The sequence below is a fragment of the Melospiza georgiana genome, chromosome 22, assembly GCF_028018845.1.
Source record: "Melospiza georgiana isolate bMelGeo1 chromosome 22, bMelGeo1.pri, whole genome shotgun sequence".
Lineage (NCBI taxonomy): Eukaryota > Metazoa > Chordata > Aves > Passeriformes > Passerellidae > Melospiza > Melospiza georgiana.
Genome location: NC_080451.1, coordinates 10,800,964 through 10,820,029, shown reverse-complemented (window position 1 = coordinate 10,820,029; position 19,066 = coordinate 10,800,964). Strand labels below are relative to the sequence as shown.

Here is a 19,066-nt window from a genome sequence, read left to right as displayed (position 1 = left end):
CCTTGGCCAGCCCCCAATTCCAGCTCCAATTCCTGCCTTGTCCAGCCCCAATTCCAGCCCCATCCCAGTTTAACCCAGGTTTGCTGAGGGAGGCCTGGCCCAGTTTCCCATCCCAGTTTAACCCAGTTCTGCTCTCCGTGGGGGCCAGCAAAGCCCCTCAGCCCAGGGGGAGGCCACAGCAGGTGAATTAAGGCTGGAGCAGATGGGGCACAGCCCCTGCAGGGCCCAGCTGTCATGTCTGGGCTCTGGGGCTGCTGTGCTGCTCCTGATGTCCCCAGGGCCCTCACAAGGGGGTCAGGCTGCTCCTGATGTCCCCAGGGCCATCCCAGGCCATCAGGAGGGGTCACTGTTCCATTCTCCCCCCACTGGGACAGGAGACCCCTGGGCTCCCCTGCCTGAGGGATGAATGCTCAGGGATGCTGGGGCTGGGAGCAGGAGATGCTCCCTGGGCACTGAGCACTGAATTCCTGGTTTTTCCACCTGTTCCTGCCCTCAGGGGAATTCTACCTGTCCCACCTGCCCAGCATACTGCAGCACAGGTCCCAGGGAAGGAAAGAACAAATGCACAAAATCAGGGAAAGGAAAAGTGCAAGGGCACAAAATCAGGGAAAGAAAAAGAGCAAGGGCACAAAATCAGGGAAAGGAAAAGAGCAAAGGCACAAAATCAGGGAAAGGAAAAGTGCAAGGGCACACAATCAGGGAAAGGAAAAGAGCAAGGGCACACAATCACGGAGAGATGAACCCAGCTGGGAGAATCCTGCTCCCACCAAGGAAATTAAAGTTAACCAAGGGGCACAAACTGCAGGAGAGCACATCCCTGGCAGGCTGGGGATCACTGCCTGGGAGCTCCCACACATTCCTCCTTCATTTCCCAGCAAATCAGGCACAGCAATTACAGTAATTAAAGATTTGAGATAGGGGCACTTTGTGTTTGGGGGGCCCAGCGTTATCAATTGCAGTTATCACGTTGTTCTCCCCCTAATGAGACAATCCAGCACTAATTCTGCTGCATTAAAAGCACAATTAAAGGGGCAGGAGGGGCAGGGCAGATCACCAAAGCTCCCTGGGAGGGTTCCCTGAGCTCCTGAGCAGCCCAGGTGCATCCCAAAACACATTTCCATTTCCAGCAGCACCCCTGGACAGCTGCAATGATAAAATTAATTACGGGAGGCTTTATGGGCAGAGCTGGCTGCTCCTTCCCTGAGCTGCTGGGGGTACCAGCATCTGTCTGAGCAGGGGGAACAGCTCCTGCACTGCCAGCCAAGGAGCACATAAACCACCAGGAAAGCAATTACAGCCCTCAGCTCCCTCTGCTCTGCTTTTACAGCCTTGTCTCAGGAGCTGAGCCCTGCTGTGCATCACGGGGAGGGGACAGCCCAGGGGGATGGGGCACAGTCCTTTGGGGCTGTGCTCTCTGGGGTCACAGATCCTCTGAAATTCCTGCTTTTCCAGAGGGCTGGGAGCACCTGGAATTTGGGAGCTGAATAGTGAGGAGAGCCCAGATGAGTGTCACCACTGACTCAAGGCCATCCCTTCTCCTCCTCCTCTAGGGCTGCACAGTCCCGGGAGGAATGTCCATGGCGCTGAGAAGAACAGGACCAAAATCCAGCAGCTCCCGCACCCTGCTGCAGCTCCAGCATTGCTCCCCTGCTCCCAGAGGCTCTCAGGATGCTCTGAGGCTTGGAACCAACCATCAAACCCCACAACACCTCGGCTCCCCGGGGCAGGGCTGCCCGTGTTCCCCCCAGCCCTGCCTGCAGGCACCTTCTTTTCATGATACTGATGTGCAGGTCCTCCTCCTGCTTCACGTGGGGCTGCTGCTGCCCATGGCTCCTGTCGCTGTCCTGGCTGTCCTCGCTGGGGGACAGGAGGGGGCCCAGCTCCTTCTTGGGGACCCTGCTGGGGGGCAGGGGGATGCTCCTCTTCTCTGCCAGCCGGCCCCGGTTCTGCCACGGGAGAGATAAAACCACGGGGTTTGGTGAGGAACCGCAGCATTTCCACAAACACCAAACACCACTGAGGAACCTCAGCATTTCCACAAACACCAAACGCCACTGAGGAACCTCAGCATTTCCACAAACGCCACTGAGAAACCTCAGCATTTCCACCAACACCAAACACCACTGAGAAACCTCAGCATTTCCACAAACACCACCGAGAAACCTCAGCATTTCCACAAACGCCACTGAGAAACCTCAGCATTTCCACAAACACCACCGAGATACCTCAGCATTTCCACAAACACCAAACAAAAACGTGTTCATCTCTGTCAGAAAGCTCCTCCTGACCAGCCACGGCTGTCACACACGGCTCACTAAGCACACGTGGCTCACACTCTGTCGCTTTTCAAAGGACTTTGCAGCTCAGGCACTCCTGATTGTGGTTTCTGCAGTCCTGACCAAGCCCTGCACCTCCAGCCTCTCCCAGCCCTTCATCCCCAGGGAGAGGAAAGGGAGGAGGCAGCACAATCAGGCTCCAATCTCTGCCTCCGGAATATCTCCCACCAAATAATCCCACGTCACCATTCAGTGAAAGCTTTCCCAGGGAATTCCTGGCCCTGCCAGCAGCAGGAACACCCTGCAAACCACAGAGCTGCACTGCCACTGCCACACAGAATCTGCAATTTCAGCCAATCAAATGGAACTGGATTTCATTTTTAACCCAAGTTCCAGTGGAACTGGGACGGGAACCCCAGCGAGGCCAAGAATTGGAAAATATCAAAGCTGTTTGCAAGGTGATTCACGTGCCTGTGATTCAGCCCTCAGAAATAATTATCATTGGATAAAAACCTGCAGGGGAAAGCAGCCCCTGCTCCCAGGTAAGGCTGGGAAGCACAGGGAGCAGCCAGGGAATGCTGGGGCAGCTCTGGCAGCAGGAGCATTCTAAATCTCTTCCATATGTGAAGGAAATCCTCGAGCCCAGACAGCATTTTCCCCCTCTTTTTATTGATAATAAAGATAGGGGAGAGGAAAGGGGGAGGCTCAGAGAGCCTGGGATGTTTTCCTTTGCTTTTCCCAATAACAAACGTGGGGAATGGCTTTAATTAGGGCATTACAGAGCAGTGGGGACACATTCCCTGCAGGAGTGGCAGAGTTTGCACTCCCCCTGAGCCGTGATCAGTGCAAACACCTCCCAAGGGCCGGGATAATCCTGCCCTGTCCCTGTCCCCTGGGCCTTCGTTAGCCCCGAGTGCTCCAGGGAAACATCCAGCAATTATTAAATAATAACATAAATGATAATATAAACAATAACAATAAACAATAATTAATAAATATAACTATATTTATAACTATAAAACTACTTATAAATATAAATATATTAATAAATATAACTATATTTACAAATATAAAACTAAATATAAATATAAATATATTAATAAATACAACTATATTTACAAATATAAAACTAAATATAAATATAAATATATGTGCATGAAACTGTAAATATAAATATAATTATAAATGTAAATACAACTATACATATAAATGTAAATATGAATATAAGTATTTTATACATATAAATAAATGCAAATAATAATTATGGATAATAAATCTATATTTTAGATTTAAATATAAAAATAATACATATAAATAATAAATAGAAATAATAAATCTAAGTAATAAATGAATTTTTTTTCTCTGGAGACATTTCCCCATCTCTCAGGTGAAGGGACAAGGAGCAGAGGCAGGTTCAGAGGATGCTCCCAGGCATTTCCCCTCTGTTCCCAATGCCAGCTGTGGCACCTCTGGAGCAGCAGAACAACAGGAGCAGCTCCCAGGGCTGTCCCTGTCCCCAGCACCTTCCCTGGCACCACACACAGAACGCTGCAAAACCACCCAAAAATGCCAATTCCCCTCCCCTGTGCCCTCTCCTGCAGTTTTACTCCTTCCCCAGCCTCCTGTGCCTCCCACCCCACACAGCCCCGAGCCTGCAGCCCAGCTCTGCCATTTCCCTGCCACACCTGGGGGATTTCCCAGCAAATTGTATTACTTTATTTGGTCAATTGGCCTACAAATTGATTTTCCTGTACAAATAATGAACATTTATGGTTATTTTCCCCATAGACTGCTTTATTTCACGTGTAACAAAGACTGATTTCCTGCAGGTTTCAGACCTGAGCTGCAGTTCCTGTGACCCCTGGCTGATGGATGGCAAAGGGCTCCAAGCACAACTGGAGGCTTTGGGGCTCTTTTTTGTACCCTGAGGTGGCTGCCGGAAGCAAATGTTGGTGCCAGAGCAAGGTATTCCACAGAATAAATGGGAATAAATTGTTTTAGAAGAGATTCAGTGCTGGGATCAGGCCAAGGAAATGCAGGGGAAGGAGATGGGGATAGAGGGCAGAGCTGGGGTGGCCAAATCCCTGCTCATGACAGCCTTGGGGGACTGGCCACATTAAAAATCACCAGGACACTCACCCAGCTGCCAAGAATAAACCCTGCACCCCAAAAATCACCAGAACACTCACCCAGCTGCAAAGAATAAATTCCTATACTCCAAAAATCACCAGAACACTCACCCAGCTGCAAATGATCAATCCCTGCACCCCAAGAATCACCAGCTCAGCACTCTGTGAGCCCCACCAGGTGACACCACAGGATTTTACAACATTAGTGTTCATAACTAACAGTGGGAAATGAGTGACCAATAAGTTCAGTGGCTTCCCAAGGAGCACAAGGGAGGGTGCAGGGGGTGTTGGGAGTTGTGTGTTTTGAAGGTAAACACAAAGAGAATATAAAAAAAAGTAATACTAGAGAGGTAAAAAATTCATCAAAAGAGTGGAGAACAAGAAGCTGGGAGGGAAGAAAGGAAAAGGAGCAATGCCAGAGGGAAGAGTCTTCTGAGAAGGTGAAAAAATCCCAATCTCACATGGGAGTGGAAGCAGAACCAGAGTCAATTGGAGTAAAACAGAGGGGAAGTTTGGAAATTTAACGTGGAAATGGCCTCTCCCCTCTGGGCACTGAGGAATTCCAGGGTGGGAAGCAGAGCTGGGGTCTGACACCATGGACAGAGCCCTGCAGCAGGGCTGGGGATTCCTGAGGGAATTCCAGAATTCCATCAGCAACCCCACCCCGAGCCCCCAGCCCTGACCTGTGACTGACAAAGCAGAGATGGGGATGCCTGAGGGAATTCCAGAATTCCAGCAGCAATCCCACCCCGAGCCCCCAGCCCTGACCTGCTGCACACAAACCCACACTAACACGCTGTGCCCACAACCTGGAGGTTTCCCCAGTTTTTGAACCACAGCCTGCTGCACAGCTGGGTTTTGCTGCTGGCCACCCTGCAGCTGCTTTAAGCCCCAGCCCACCTGCAGAAAGCCAAGTGAAACCACACAATTTCAGAGTGAACACCCTGGGTCTGTCCTGCACCCCAGGAATGATGCTGGAGTGATGCTTGGAAAGGCCCAGGATGAGGTTCCACCTGCATGAGCTCAGGTAAAACACACCTGTGCAGAGCAGGGGAGCTGCGAGAGCACCTCCTGCACAGCCACCTCAGAACCCCAATTTAACCTTTACCTGCTGATTTCCCAGGCAAACAGGAGCTGCACCAGTGACACTGCGGCAACCCCAAATCCCCTGAGCTGCAGCGGCCTCGGGCTCCTCCTGATCCTCTTGGGCTCTGCTAAGCAGCTCTGGGTCACCCCTGGGCACTGCAGCAGGCTGGCACAGGGAAAGTGAAATCACACCTGGGCCTGCTTTCCATCTCCTCTTCCTCCTGCAGGAGCCACCGCCTGCAAATCACAGCTTTGGATTCACCCCTGCAGACAGCCAGAACCAGGGCACCTGCTTCACAGGCCAGGGAGGAATTCTGCCCCAGGGATTTGGGCCATGGACAAATCCTGCTCCAGAGATCCTTGTCGTGAATAAATCCTGCTCCAGGAATCTCTGCCATGGACAAATCCTGCTCCAGGAATTCTTGTCATGGACAAATCATTGCTCCATGAATTCTTATCATGGACGAATCCTGCTCCAGGAGTTCCTGCCATGGACAAAACTTGCACCAGGAATTCCTGCCATGGACAAATCCTGCTCCAGGGATTCTTGTCATGGATAAATCCTGCTCCAGAGATCCTTGTCATGAATAAATCCTGCTCCAGGAATCTCTGCCATGGACAAATCCTGCTCCAGGAATTCCTGCCATGGACAAAACTTGCACCAGGAATTCCTGCCATGGACGGCCCTGCCATGGAGAAATCCTGCTCCAGGAATTCTTGTCATGGACAAATCCTGCTCCAGGAATCTTTCCCTGTATTTCCCTCACTCCAGCTCAAAGCAAAAGTAAAACACCAATGTCGGAGCACAGCACCGTGTGCTCTGCACTCCACAGGGCATGGAGCACCATACCGATAATAATTACTTTTACTTATTTAACAGAGGCATCTCTGCACAGGTAAAACCAAGATCAAACCCAGCACAAACCCAAATTCCCACGGAGAAACAGCCAAAATAAGGGTTAAATCAAACCAGGGTCAAACTCTCACACCGCAGCTCAGGTGTGAGGCAGCTCCTGAGCAGTGAATGCCCCATTAAAACAAACAGGAGGAGGAGCACAAATCCCTGCAGAGCCTCCCCAGGCCCGGCTGGATCTGCTGTCCCTGAGCTGCTGAGGCAGGGGAGCCCTGCCCAAACACTGCAGCAGCAAACAGCACCAGGCACACCCCTGCCTCTGTTTGGACACTGCAGGAAAATCCCCTCTGAAATCACACTTGGGGTCGGGAAGGCAAACAAAAGACAAGAGCAGGACTGTGAAAAACACAAATTAAAGGAATAATAACTGCAGGTTCTTCCACCCAGGGGAGATTTGGGGGAAGGAAGTGATTTAGGGGGAAGCAGTGATTTAGGAGGTGTCCGAGCAGAAACTTCCAAAATTATTCAGGTTTAAATCAGCAAACTTGTGTACTTTGCTCTCAAAGACTTGCAGAATTCCAATCCAGGGAAGTTCTTGTGAACACTTCAGGTTTTTAATGAGCCTCAGAACAATGAGGAAATACAAGGTGAATGGGAAAACACAGCACTGTGACTGTATTTTAAAAAGCTTAAGCAGAATAATCCCAGTAATTTTATAACCCCCAGGAGAAATAATGAAATAGAGGAAACCGAAGAAGTAATAATAAATTAACAGGGGGTGATATAATTTATGCAAATTAAAGCTTGTTAATGGAAAATATGTTAAACCAATATATCTTTTTTTGCTGGGACAATAGTGCCAACACAACGTGCTTGGGTTTCTGCGAGGATGGAAGTTGTGCAGCCCAAGGAAAAGCTCAGCAACTCGGAGCCCATCATTTCCAACACCCTTTAAACACACTTTGTGCAGGTCCTGCAGTGCTTTAAAGACAACAGCACAGGCAGAGCTAAATCCTCCCAAAGCAAGGATGATTTCTGCCCTCTGCACACGCCAGGGGACAGAAATGCTCCCCAGCCTTTGGAATTACTCTGAACTCAACTTCTGCCTCAGAAATCCATCACAGCAAGGTGAGACTTCAAAAAAAAAAAAAAACCCAAACCCAGATCCACAGTGCTGATACAAACCAGCCCAGACCCTGGCCTGCGCCAGCAGCTCATGAATTTCAAGCCAAAGACATGGTAAGAAATCACACTGCTAATGCAGGAATTAGAGAATGAATTGGATTTTAATTCTGAATTAAAGGCATTCTGCAGAGGAGCTGTGATTTCTTGTGTTTTCATGTATTTTGCCATGAATTTTGCCATGAATTTTGCCATGAATTTTCCATTATTTCTTCCATTAATTTTCCATGAATTTTTCCATGAACTTTCCCATTAATTTCCCATTAATTTCACCATGTATTTGCCATTAATTTTCCCATGAATTTTGTATTTTCATGTATTTTCATTTCCTTCCTTTAACTCTAGAACACTCTAATATCTAAGAGTGATGGTGGGCAGTGCTTAAGCAACCCCAGAGCTGTAAATTCCAGTGCAGTGAATCATCCCTGGAGAACCCTGCAGTGCCCTCCTCTGCAAGGGCACCTTAGGGTTAAGTGGGTGAATCACAAGGGGGAAATAAAAGCAGAATTGATATTATTTGTCCCCTCTGGGAGGGGAAAAAAGAAAATAAAATTAAAAAGAGGCAGGTTTGTGTGGCAAAAAAAAAGAGAAACAGAAAAAGAGATCTCAAGAACCACAGCTGCGACGAGCAGCAGGGAAAGTTATTGATCTGAAAGAATTCATTTTTATTATAAGGGCTGGTACTTTTACTTATTTAATAAAGGCCTGGCGTCAAATCAGCGAGAATTCCAGGATTATCTAATTCCGTCTAATCTCATTCAATCAGCGATGCTGCAGAGAGGAATGTTTGCCCTTTCCTGTCTGCAGGGGCCATCCCTGGTTGTCCTGGCAACCCAGCAGCAGCAGCAGCAGCTGCATCCCAGCCCAGCTGGGATAAGGGGATCACGGAGGGCCGGGGTCCCCGGGGGCTCTGGGGTGGGATGGGATGGGCAGGGAGCAGGAGCTGTGGGGTGGGATCCAACCCGGCCCCAGAGCTCGGAGAAACACAAACCCCAGGCAGGGAACGGCCAAGAGTCCTGCCCAGGAGCTGTGCTGGCTTACAGCTCCTTTAAAGTCCTTTAAAGGTCCTTTAGGAAAGTCCTTTAGAGGTCCTGGAGTCCTTTAAAACCCCAGAGCTGCTGCTGAAACCAATCCCTGCACTGAACTGGGCACCAGCTCCAAGCAAACACAACTTTTCTAAAATAATACAGAAAATAATATTTTGGGTCAAGGAATAATTAAATAAAAACAGGGAGGATTTCTTTTCCAAACCCAGGGCCAATCACAAAACCCCAGGCGTGGAAGGAACCCTGAATCCCAGCCCATGGCAATGGCAAATGGCCAATTCCAGCCCCAAATTGCTGTCCCACGGTGGCAGGTGCCCCACGGCAGGGACAGCTCCAGCAGGATTCCAGCAGGGACCTCCTCCTGCTCTCCCTGTGCCACAGCTGAGCCACAAGGAGCCCTCTGCAGAGCCCAGCACCCCTGCAGCCCTGATGGGCAATTCCAAATTAATGAAGGTTCTGAGGGCACCCTTTGCCTCCCAGCTCCCTCTGAGCCAGGCCAGCGAGCCTGGACACACAGCAGAGCAAATTAACACCAGGTGCCTGTGCCCTGAAGCACCACAGACAGCCCTAAGCGCTTTAATGACATCTCTAAATAATTCTGACAGCAAAATTACTTCTCCCGTGTCACCTCTCGGCTGCCCTTGACGCGGCACTAACGAGGTGATGCTGCTCCCCCACGTTTATTTGTCTGTCTCTCCTTCCCTCAGAGCGGAATTCCAGCAGCACTGCCGGGCTGCTGGGTCACACTGAGGGCTCGGGAATTGCCTTTTCCTGCAGCAGGGCCCAGCACAGCGCAGGGAATGCTGAAGGGCTGCGGGGCGGGGGATCCCTGGGAGCATCCCAAGGAGGAGATGATGTGTTCCCTCCATAGGAGCCCTCCCACACCAAGCTCAGCTGGGATTTTCCTTCCCTCTCTCCCCGGGCCTGGTTTCCACAAGCCCTGACCTCACACAGGGCCCCTGCTCTGCCCCTCCATCCCCGCTGTCTCCTCTCCAGAGCAGGGATCTTCACCTGCACCAGGCAAACCTCACCCCTCTGGAGCCCCTCAAAGCCCCTCCGAGATAAAATTATTTCCTTAAACCACAGCTGCTCCTGCATCTCCGCTGTTCCCTCCCAAGCCTGCAATCCAATTAATATTTTCCTTTCCAGAGGGTATTTAATAATCCACAAAATTAAATCCTTCAGCATTGTGCTGGCACTGTCAGTGCCATTGATCTGGGCCGGTTGTGCCTCTGTGCAGAACAATAACTGCTCCTGCTGCTGCTTGTGCTGCCCAGGAGCAGAACTGGGACCATCAGCAATAACTTCCACCCCAAAGAGCTTTCACAGCCACCCTGATTCCATTTCCAGCTGTTTGCAATGGGAAAAGAGGATGGGGACCATCCCATGCAGAGCTGGGACCATCAGCAGCAACTTCCACCCCAAAGAGCCTTTCAGAGTTCCTCTCCAGCCACCCTGATCCCCAATTTCCAGGTGTTTGCAATGGAGAAGAGGATGAGGAGCAGAACTGGGACCATCAGCAATAACTCCCACACCCCAAAGAGCTTTCACAGCCACCCTGATCCCCATTTCCAGCTGTTAGCAATGGGAAAAGAGGATGGGGACCATCCCATGCAGGGCTGGGACCATCAGCAGCAACTTCCACCCCAAAGAGCCTTTCACAGCCACCCTGATCCCCATTTCCAGGTGTTTGCCATGGAGAAGAGGATGAGGAGCAGAGCTGGGACCATCAGCAATAACTTCCACTCCAAGAGCCTTTCACAGCCACCCTGATTCCATTTCCAGGGGTTTGCAATGGAAAAGAGGACGAGGACCAGAGCTGGGACCATCGGCAGCAACTTCCACTCCAAGAGCATTTCCCAGCACCTCTCCAGCCACCCTGGTCCCCATTCCCAGCTGTTTGCCCCCCAAATCCCCCTCTGCAATGCTCCCTGGCCCCACAGCAGTGGATTTTGGGGACCTTTCTGCGTCAGCAGCAGCACAGGGGCTCCCACTGCCCCCAGAGCAGGAGCCCTGGGAGCTGGACCAAGCTCAGCACCCCAAACTCAGCACTGGGGGGGCTTTGGGGGTCCCTCACCCCATTTCAGAGCAGGAGTCACCTCATCTCCATAAAGCTGAAACCTGACAGAGTTTGAACCAACTTCTGCTAAGAATTCACCCTGCGAGTCTGCAGTGCAGCACAGGTTAAAATGCACCTGGGCCAAGTCCTTTAAAACAACAAAACAGAACCAAAACAGCCCTGCAAACAAACAGAAAGAGCCCATCTATCCCAAAACCTCCAACAAACACTAACCTGAACTGAAATGAGCTGGATTAAAAGCAACAAGCCAAATCAGCATGAAACCACAAATAAAAACCAACAGACTGTGCCAAAGTCCTTGGGGGGATTTGGAGGTTTGTAATTCTGCTTTACAGAGGGGCTTTTTCCACATTCATGAGGCTGCCCCGAGGGCACAAAGGCAGAGTTATGGAAACAGCCCCTGCACACAAACCCCAACATTCTCCAATGCCATCCCTGAACCCAGAGCAGCTCAGAGAGGAACCCAAATCTGATCTACTCAGTTAACAGTGAAATTTCAGAATTAATCCTGCCAAGGAAATTCTGCAGCAGGCAAAGTCCCCTTGGCACAGCAAAGTTCTCCTGGAAGACTCGTGCCTGGTGTGGGAGATTCCCTTTTTGATGAAAACCTCTGAATTTGGATCCCACCATGCCCTGGAGCCCCTGGATGTCCCTTCCTTGCCCTGCTCTGCTCCCCAAGGAAACTGTGGAGCAGCCAGGGAAGGACAGAAAGGAGCCCAGCACCAGGAGTGACACAGAGCCACTCTGGGGACACTCAGAGCTGCCTTCCACCCAAAACAGGGCCCAGGAGGAGGCTCAGGAACCTCAGGGCTAACAAACAGATTTGCTCCTCACTGGCACTGTTGAAGTTAGCAGCACAGAGTTCCTCCCTCCATCCCTGACAAAGTCTTGGACTGGGGCCTGAACCTCGGGGCAGCAAAGGAAAACAACAACCACGATGAGGAAAGCAAAAAGCAGCAAATAAAGGAATCACGCATAAATCAAACCAAGAGCAAAACACAGCCCAGCAAATTAATTCCCACTGTCAGTGCTCAGCCCTGCACAGCCACCCTGTGCGTCTGCATGGGATGGACAGGGGCAAACCCCAAACATCATTTATTTTGTTTGTTTGTTTGAATGTGGCCATGCCACAACAGATCCGGGGAAAGGAGTCTTCTCTACCTCAACCCCATACGAGCCACCTTTCCAACAGAAACCCTGTCCCAGAAACCAAATATCCATGGGAAACAGAGGGAAAAGAGGATGAGGAGCAGCCAGCCCCCAGCCCTAACTCCCCTTCAGAGGCTGCACCAGAGAATGGAACACACAGCAAGGGTCACACTCTGTCTGTAAGGGAAACAATCCAGTGGTTATGTTTGTCCGTCCTAAAGAGAAGGGAGGGAGGGGCAGACAGAAGGATGGGTGGGCAGACAGGGGGATGGAGGCAGGGATGAATGGAGGGACAGAAGGACAGATGGAGAGAAAGACAGATGGAGAGAAGGATGGAAGGATGCAAAGAAGGATGGAGGGATGCATGGATGGATGGATGGATTCATGGATGGAAGGATGAAAGGATGGATGGATGGATGGATGGATGGATGGATGGATGGATGGATGGATGGATGGATGATGGACGGACGGATGGATGGAAGGAAGGATTGATGACGGGTGGATGGGTGGATGGACGCATGGATGGATGGATGATGGATGGACGGATGGATAGATGATGGATGAATGGATGGACGCATGGACGGATGGATGGATGGACGGGTGGACGCCTGGCTGCCGGCCGGCGGCGCGGGGCAGGCCGGGGGCGGAGGCGCCGCCGGGGCCGCTCCCCCCGGGGCCCGGCGCAGGAAACCGGCGGGGCGGTCGGTGCGGAGCGGCCCCGGCGCCGGCCCCGTCTGCAGCTGCAGCGCGGGCGGCGGGGGGCGGGCGCCGGGCCCCGGGGCCGCCGGGTCACGGGCGGGGAACGCGGCGCCAGCGGCGGCCGGGGGGCCCGGGGGAACCGGGGGGAACGGGGGGCCCGGGGCGCTGCCGGCCCGGGGCTGCGGTCGCTGCAATTCCCCCTCCGGACCGAGCGCGGGGCTCGGAGCCGCCGGCGCTGCCAGCCCGGGGCTGCTCGGGACTGGCAGGGGACACACACAGGGGACACACACAGGGATGCCGGGGGACACACAGGGGACACGCGCGGGGGACACACAGGGGACACACACGGGACACGCTCGGGGATGCCAGGGGACACACAGAGGGGACACACACAGGGATGCCAGGGGACACACAGGGGACACACACGGGACACGCGCAGGGGACACACAGGGGACACAGTCACCGCTCCCGCCCGGACAGCCGGGCTCAGCCCGGAGCACAGCGCTGCCTTTGCTGCCCGCTGGGCTGGTGGATCGCGCAGAGGTGCAGACCCTGCCTTGCCCCCGCCACGGCACTGCCCGAGTTTCGCCGGCCCATCCCCGCTGCCCAAGGACCGACTGCAGAGCGCGGAAGCAGCTGCAGACAGGATGAGCTCCCCATCTGCACGGCCCCACTGATCACACAGGACCAGGCTCTGCAAGTCTCTGTCATCTGCATTATAAAGAAAGCATTTCTACTTCTGAGGAGAACCAGCCCCTGGATCTCAGCGGTGCTCGAATGGGCAATCACTAAATGGGGAAATGAAAACCATGCCCAATTCCTAATCCTACTCCTTGTGTGGCTGCTCTGGATGTGCAGTGGATGCAGCTACCACAAAGAATTCAGGTTCAAAATGAGGAACTGTCCTTTGGTCAGGGACTTGAGCTGAGTACAGCACAGAAAGTGCAGGGAGCACTGAGAAACAGCTCTGACAGAGCTCCTCACTGGGCTCTGGCCTTGCTGTGCAAATTCTGACATCCTAAACCCCTTTCCCAGCTGGGGAAGCAGTGGGAGGCAAATCCAGAAAGATTTATTTCTCCTTGCCCAAAGCTGCACCAACCTCTTTTTTCCCCTCTATCTGTACTTTCCAAACCCAGCTCTCAAATACTGTACCACACACTGGCTTCATGCAGAGCTGTCTGTGCTGGAAATGCACCTGAAAACCCTGAAAATGCTGCTGCTAGGAAAGTGCATAGTGAATTTTGGGTACTGCTAGCCCAGAAAACACCCAGCAGCCAGCATCACCTGGCCAGGCACTGCTCAGCATCACCTGGCCAGGCCCTGCTCACATCCCCAGCACAGCATCACCTGGCCAGGCCCTGCTCACATCCCACAGCATCACCTGGCCAGGCCCTGCTCACATCCCACAGCATCACCTGGCCAGGCCCTGCTCACATCCCCAGCACAGCATCACCTGGCCAGGCCCTGCTCACATCCCCACAGCATCACCTGGCCAGGCCCTGCTCACATCCCCACACAGCATCACCTGGCCAGGCCCTGCTCACATCCCACAGCATCACCTGGCCAGGCCCTGCTCACATCCCACAGCATCACCTGGCCAGGCCCTGCTCACATCCCACAGCATCACCTGGGCAGGCCCTGCTCACATCCCCAGCACAGCATCACCTGGGCAGGCCCTGCTCACATCCCACACAGCATCACCTGGGCAGGCACTGCTCACATCCCACAGCATCACCTGGCCAGGCCCTGCTCACATCCCACAGCATCACCTGGCCAGGCACTGCTCACATCCCACACAGCATCACCTGGCCAGGCACTGCTCACATCCCCACAGCATCACCTGGCCAGGCCCTGCTCACATCCCCACACAGCATCACCTGGCCAGGCCCTGCTCACATCCCACAGCATCACCTGGCCAGGCCCTGCTCACATCCCACAGCATCACCTGGCCAGGCCCTGCTCACATCCCCTCACCACAGCACATCCCTGGCACCGGCAGATTCTGGCTCTGAGCCACACAAGTGACAAGACAGACAGACAGACAGACCTCCCAGCTGGAGGGAGCTGCTCACACCCCATCCCACCTTGTGGCACCCACTCCAGGGGCTGGGGAGAGCCAGGTTCCAGCACAGTGGGGTCAAACACCAGGCAGGGCTGTGGGGTGGCTGTGCCACACCACACAGGCTGGACACATCTCCCTGCTCATTTCTGAGCTGCTGGTTACTGCTCTGAACCCTTTCCCGTGGTGTTTATAACACACAGAGGGCACCAGGCAGGACTGGAACCCCCAGCTCTGCCCTTTCCAATCACAGACACTGCATCTGAGCACAGACTGCCCACTCCAGCCCAAGCAAGCAGCAAAACCAAACACGGATGCTTTCCAGTGGATAAAATCACGTAAATTTCCACCTAGATTTGTTTCCACAATGTTTTAAGTTGTTGTTCTTTCAGACCAAGAGCTGCTTCTGCCCCTCCCAGTTATTGTACCTTATGGTTATTTTTACACACCATGAACTGTTTTAAGGCCTTACTTTACTACGATTCCAGTCACCTTTTATTTATACCATCAACATCTTTCCCATGAAAATCCTGATGAGAGAATTTGAAATTCTCGGGATAAAAGCAAGAACACACAAGGAACCCCAAATCTGGGAAGGAAAGATCTACAAAAGCCATTAGTGAGCTATGGCACGAACGATGCTCAAGCTGTCAGCATTTGGGTTGTTCCTCATGCAGCTCACCTCACCAGGGTTTGTACAATGCCTGCTCTCACTCTAACACGTGGGCAACAATTACATTTCCCTTTTGCTTTATTTAGCCACTTTCACACCTGTGCACAACGCACAGAAACCAAGGGGTGGGAACACCAAAGAGGCTCCTCAATGATTTGCCTCTGCACACACACAGAGCTCCCCCTGCAAACCAAAAAATGCCACCGAGTGCTGCTTCCTTCGGCTCAAACACTGCCCAAAAAATGCCACTGAGTGCTGCTTCCCTCGGCTCAAACACTGCCCAATAAATGCCACCGAGTGCTGCTTCCCTCGGCTCAAACACTGCTCTCTTGCCGTCTGCTCTGCTTCCAAGCTCCTCTCTAACACTGCTGGAACCCTCCCAGGGCAGGCAGGGCTCTGGCAGCCTCCTCGACCCTCGCAGATCACGGTTCCACCAGCACAAAAGCAAAGAGAATTTTTCTTATTTTTCTTTTTTTTTTTTTTTTTTTTAAGGGAAGGAGGCAGAGGAGAGGGAAGATGTCTTAACCAAAGCACATAGTTTAACAATAATCTTACCACTGGAGACGAAATTCGACACCCAGGGCAATCACAGATTGGAGGATGTACCTGTAAGATTCCTTTGGACATAAGAGTCTTCAAACTTTTCCCTATATGCAGAAGAGGAGAAAAAGCACAAGAAGAAAAAGAAATCAGCACGTTTATAAAAGGAAAATATTTAGGGAAGGGGGGACGGGGGAGGCACGAGTCTGCTTCCATATAAACAGCCCTCCCCTTGCCTGCCCAGCAGCACCATCCCCAACTGCAACGCAACCGAGTTTGTGCCCCGAGGGTCCCGGGGAAAGGGAGCCCAGCACAGCCCGGCACGGCCCCAGCAAGAACCGGGGAGAGGAGCCCGGCACAGCCCGGTACAATCCCCGCGGGTCCCGGGAAGGGGAGCCCGGCAGGAACCGAGAGGAGCCCGGCACAGCCCGGTACAATCCCCGCGGGTCCCGGGTAGAGGAGCCCCGCACAGCTCGGTACAATCCCCGCAGGTCTCGGGAAGGGGAGCCCGGCACGGCCCCCGAGGGTCCCGGGAAGGGGAGCCCGGCACAGCCCGGTACAATCCCCGCAGGTCTCGGGAAGGGGAGCCCGGCACGGCCCCCGAGGGTCCCGGGTAGAGGAGCCCGGCACAGCCCGGTACAATCCCCGCGGGTCCCGGGTGGAGGAGCCCCGCACAGCCCGGCACAGCTCGGTTCAATCCCCGCGGGTCCCGGGGAAGGGGAGCCCGGCACAGCCCGGCACAGCCCGGTACAGTCCCCGCGGGTCCCGGGAAGGGGAGCCCGGCACAGCTCGGTTCAATCCCCGCGGGTCCCGGGAAGGGGAGCCCGGCACGGCCCCCGAGGGTCTCAGGCAGGGGAGCCCCGCACGGCCCCCTCAGCCCCGCCGGGCTCGGTGCCGGCGCTGCCGCAGCCCCGGGGAAGCGGAGGCGCTCCCGCAGCTCCCGCAGCCCCCGCAGCGGGCACGGCCCCGGGCACCTCCCGCCGCTGCTCCTGACTCACCCCAGAGCGACTGAGGCTTCCCGAAGGCAGCGGGAGCGCAGCCATCAAAGCGCCGGGCGGCGGCAATTAGCGCGGCCCCCGCTCTCCGGCGATCAATGCCGCGCCGAGGTGTCAGTCACCTCCTAATCGCTCCTCAGCCCCCCGGGCCGCCGCCTCCAGCTCTGGGCTCATTAGAGCCGCCCGGGCCGTGCCCGCCCGCCCCCGCCGCTCCCCCCGGGCCCGCTCTCCACCTGCCGCCCGCAGCAGCAGCGGCGGCGGAGCCGCGACTGGGGCGCCGGCTCGGGCGGGGAGGGGAGGGAGGGAGGCAGGGCAGGCGCCCGTCAGCAGCCGCCGGCGCCGCGGAGGGCCCGCACCACCCAGCTGCGAGGGGAACACCCCCGAGCCCCGCCCGCCGCCCCGCCGGTGCCGGCCCGGGCCGCGCTGCCGCTCCCCGCGGCGCCGCCGCCGCCACCGACACCGACACCGACACCGCCGGCGGCTGCAGGGGCGGCGGGAGGGAGGGGGGCCACCGACAGCCCCGAGCCCCCGGCACCCAGCACCCCGAGCCCCCCAAGCCCCTGGTACCGAGCACCCCGAGCCCCCGAGCACCCCAAGCCACCGAGCCCCCCGAGCCCCCGGCAGCCCCGAGCCCCTGGTACCGAGCACCCCGAGCCCCCCAAGCCCCTGGTACCGAGCACCCCAAGCCACCGAGCCCCCCGAGCCCCGGGGCTCGCACCCCGCCACCCGCCCGCCGTTCAAATCTCTCTCCGCCCGCGCCACATCAAACTTCTCCCCGGCGGAGAGGAGCCCCCCAAATCCCCCCCGCCTTCCCCAACACCCAACCCCACCCCAGAGGGAAGCGTTCCCAAATGGCTCGGAAAAGTTCGGCGGTACCGGGGCGCGGCGATCCGCAGGGATCCGGGGCAGCGGGGAGGGGGCTCGGTTCTGCCCGAGCACGGGGCGAGAGGGAGGATGCGAGGAGGAGCGGGGCGGCGCGGGGACCCCGGCGCTGCCTTTACCTTTGTGCCTGATGCTGCGCTTCCAGTCCTTGGCCGTCTCCCTGCCGCTGACGAACTGGAACTCGTTGGGGGTGAGCCACTCTCCCCGGTACCGGATGGAGGGTCCTTTGCTGCCTTGGCACAACTTATTGATGTAGAGCAGCGCCTTGTTCTCCCCGCACTCCACCTCGATGCAAGGCTCCCCGTTGTCAAAGAAGGGCTGGAAATCCGGGATGGAGGAGAACCTCTCCAGCATCAGGTCCTCGGGGAGGTGCTGGGGGTGGTGCGGGTGGGGCTCCTGGAAGCCCAGGTACGCGCGGTGGGCGAAGATGTGCTCGTACGCCGGCGGGTGCGGGGTGACCACCGGCATGGCAGCGGCGGCCAGGGGCGCCAGGTACTCGGGCAGCGTTTCCATGGGCTGGTTAAAAGCCGCCAGGGCCATCTCCTCCCTGTCAAGTCGCTCCTTCTTGATGGCAGGCATGGTGCCGCCGCGCTCCCCGTGCGCCCCGGCGTCTCCGAAGCACAGCGGCTCCAATGCCTCCGGCTCAACTTGCCCTGGCTCCGGCTGGAGTTTGGCTGAAATGCGCCAGCAGCAGCAGCAGCAGCAGCAGCACGGGCACCTTTGGCGCTCGGGTGCCGGAGGTGGCTGGTATCCCCCGGAGCAGACCGCTAACAAATCTCCTGGGCTGGCTCCCCAGCAGAGCTGTCCGGGATCCCTCTCCCACGGAGAGCCTAATGGACCGTAGACCCGGGAGCTGCCGTGTGCCTCGCAGATCTGCCCCTCCGGACTAATACCTGACATCTCGGAGAGGTCTCTGCTGCCGTAGACATTATTTTGGTTTAAGGAGAAAAAAAAAAAAAAAAAAAAAAAAAAAAAGCTTATTGATTCCCCTAGATCAACCCACCTTCTCGCCAGGCTGGAGGGTTCCCCGCCGCCCAGCCAGCCAGCCAGCCAGCCCCCTTTCACCCTGCCCCCCTGCTTCCTTTAAACTGACACCTGGTTTATTTATTTATATGCAATAATTAAAATTAAACGCTGCGCCCCCGCCGCCGCCGCGCGCCCCCTCCCCGCCCCGCCGGCGCCCGGCGGGAGGACGGAGCCGCGGCCGGGGCCGGCTCTGCCCGCGGGGCTCCAGACGCCCGGGCGGCGGCGAACTTTCCCCGGGGCCGCCGCCTCCTTCTCCTTCACCTGCGCCGCGGCCTCGCCCCGCGCCCGGCGGAGCCGCTCCGCTCCCGTTTGAATCCCCGCTCCCGCGGGAAGCGTGCAGCAACGCGGGGCCGCGCTCCTCGCCCCTCTGTGTACACACACACAAATAGAT

The 19,066-nt window shown here is 55.4% G+C and overlaps 1 protein-coding gene across 2 annotated transcripts in view; it reads right to left on the bottom strand.

Annotated features, from left to right (window-relative positions):
• The window catches only part of SAMD11 (sterile alpha motif domain containing 11), a 68,740-nt gene extending 50,497 nt beyond the window's left edge, over positions 1-18,243 (bottom strand). Inside the window, exons 1-3 of one of the 2 annotated variants that reach the window (XM_058039223.1) lie at positions 17,769-18,243; positions 15,788-15,879; positions 1,765-1,946 (exon numbers count right to left, since the gene is read on the bottom strand). In XM_058039223.1, coding sequence (XP_057895206.1) covers positions 1,765-1,946; positions 15,788-15,879; positions 17,769-18,228 — 734 coding nt within the window. In that variant the 5' untranslated portion in view covers positions 18,229-18,243. Of the gene's footprint in view, positions 1-1,764; positions 1,947-15,787; positions 15,880-16,770; positions 16,847-17,768 lie in introns of those variants that run through there. The other variant, XM_058039224.1, reaches the window with a different exon arrangement.
• Positions 18,244-19,066: the final 823 nt, after the last annotated feature.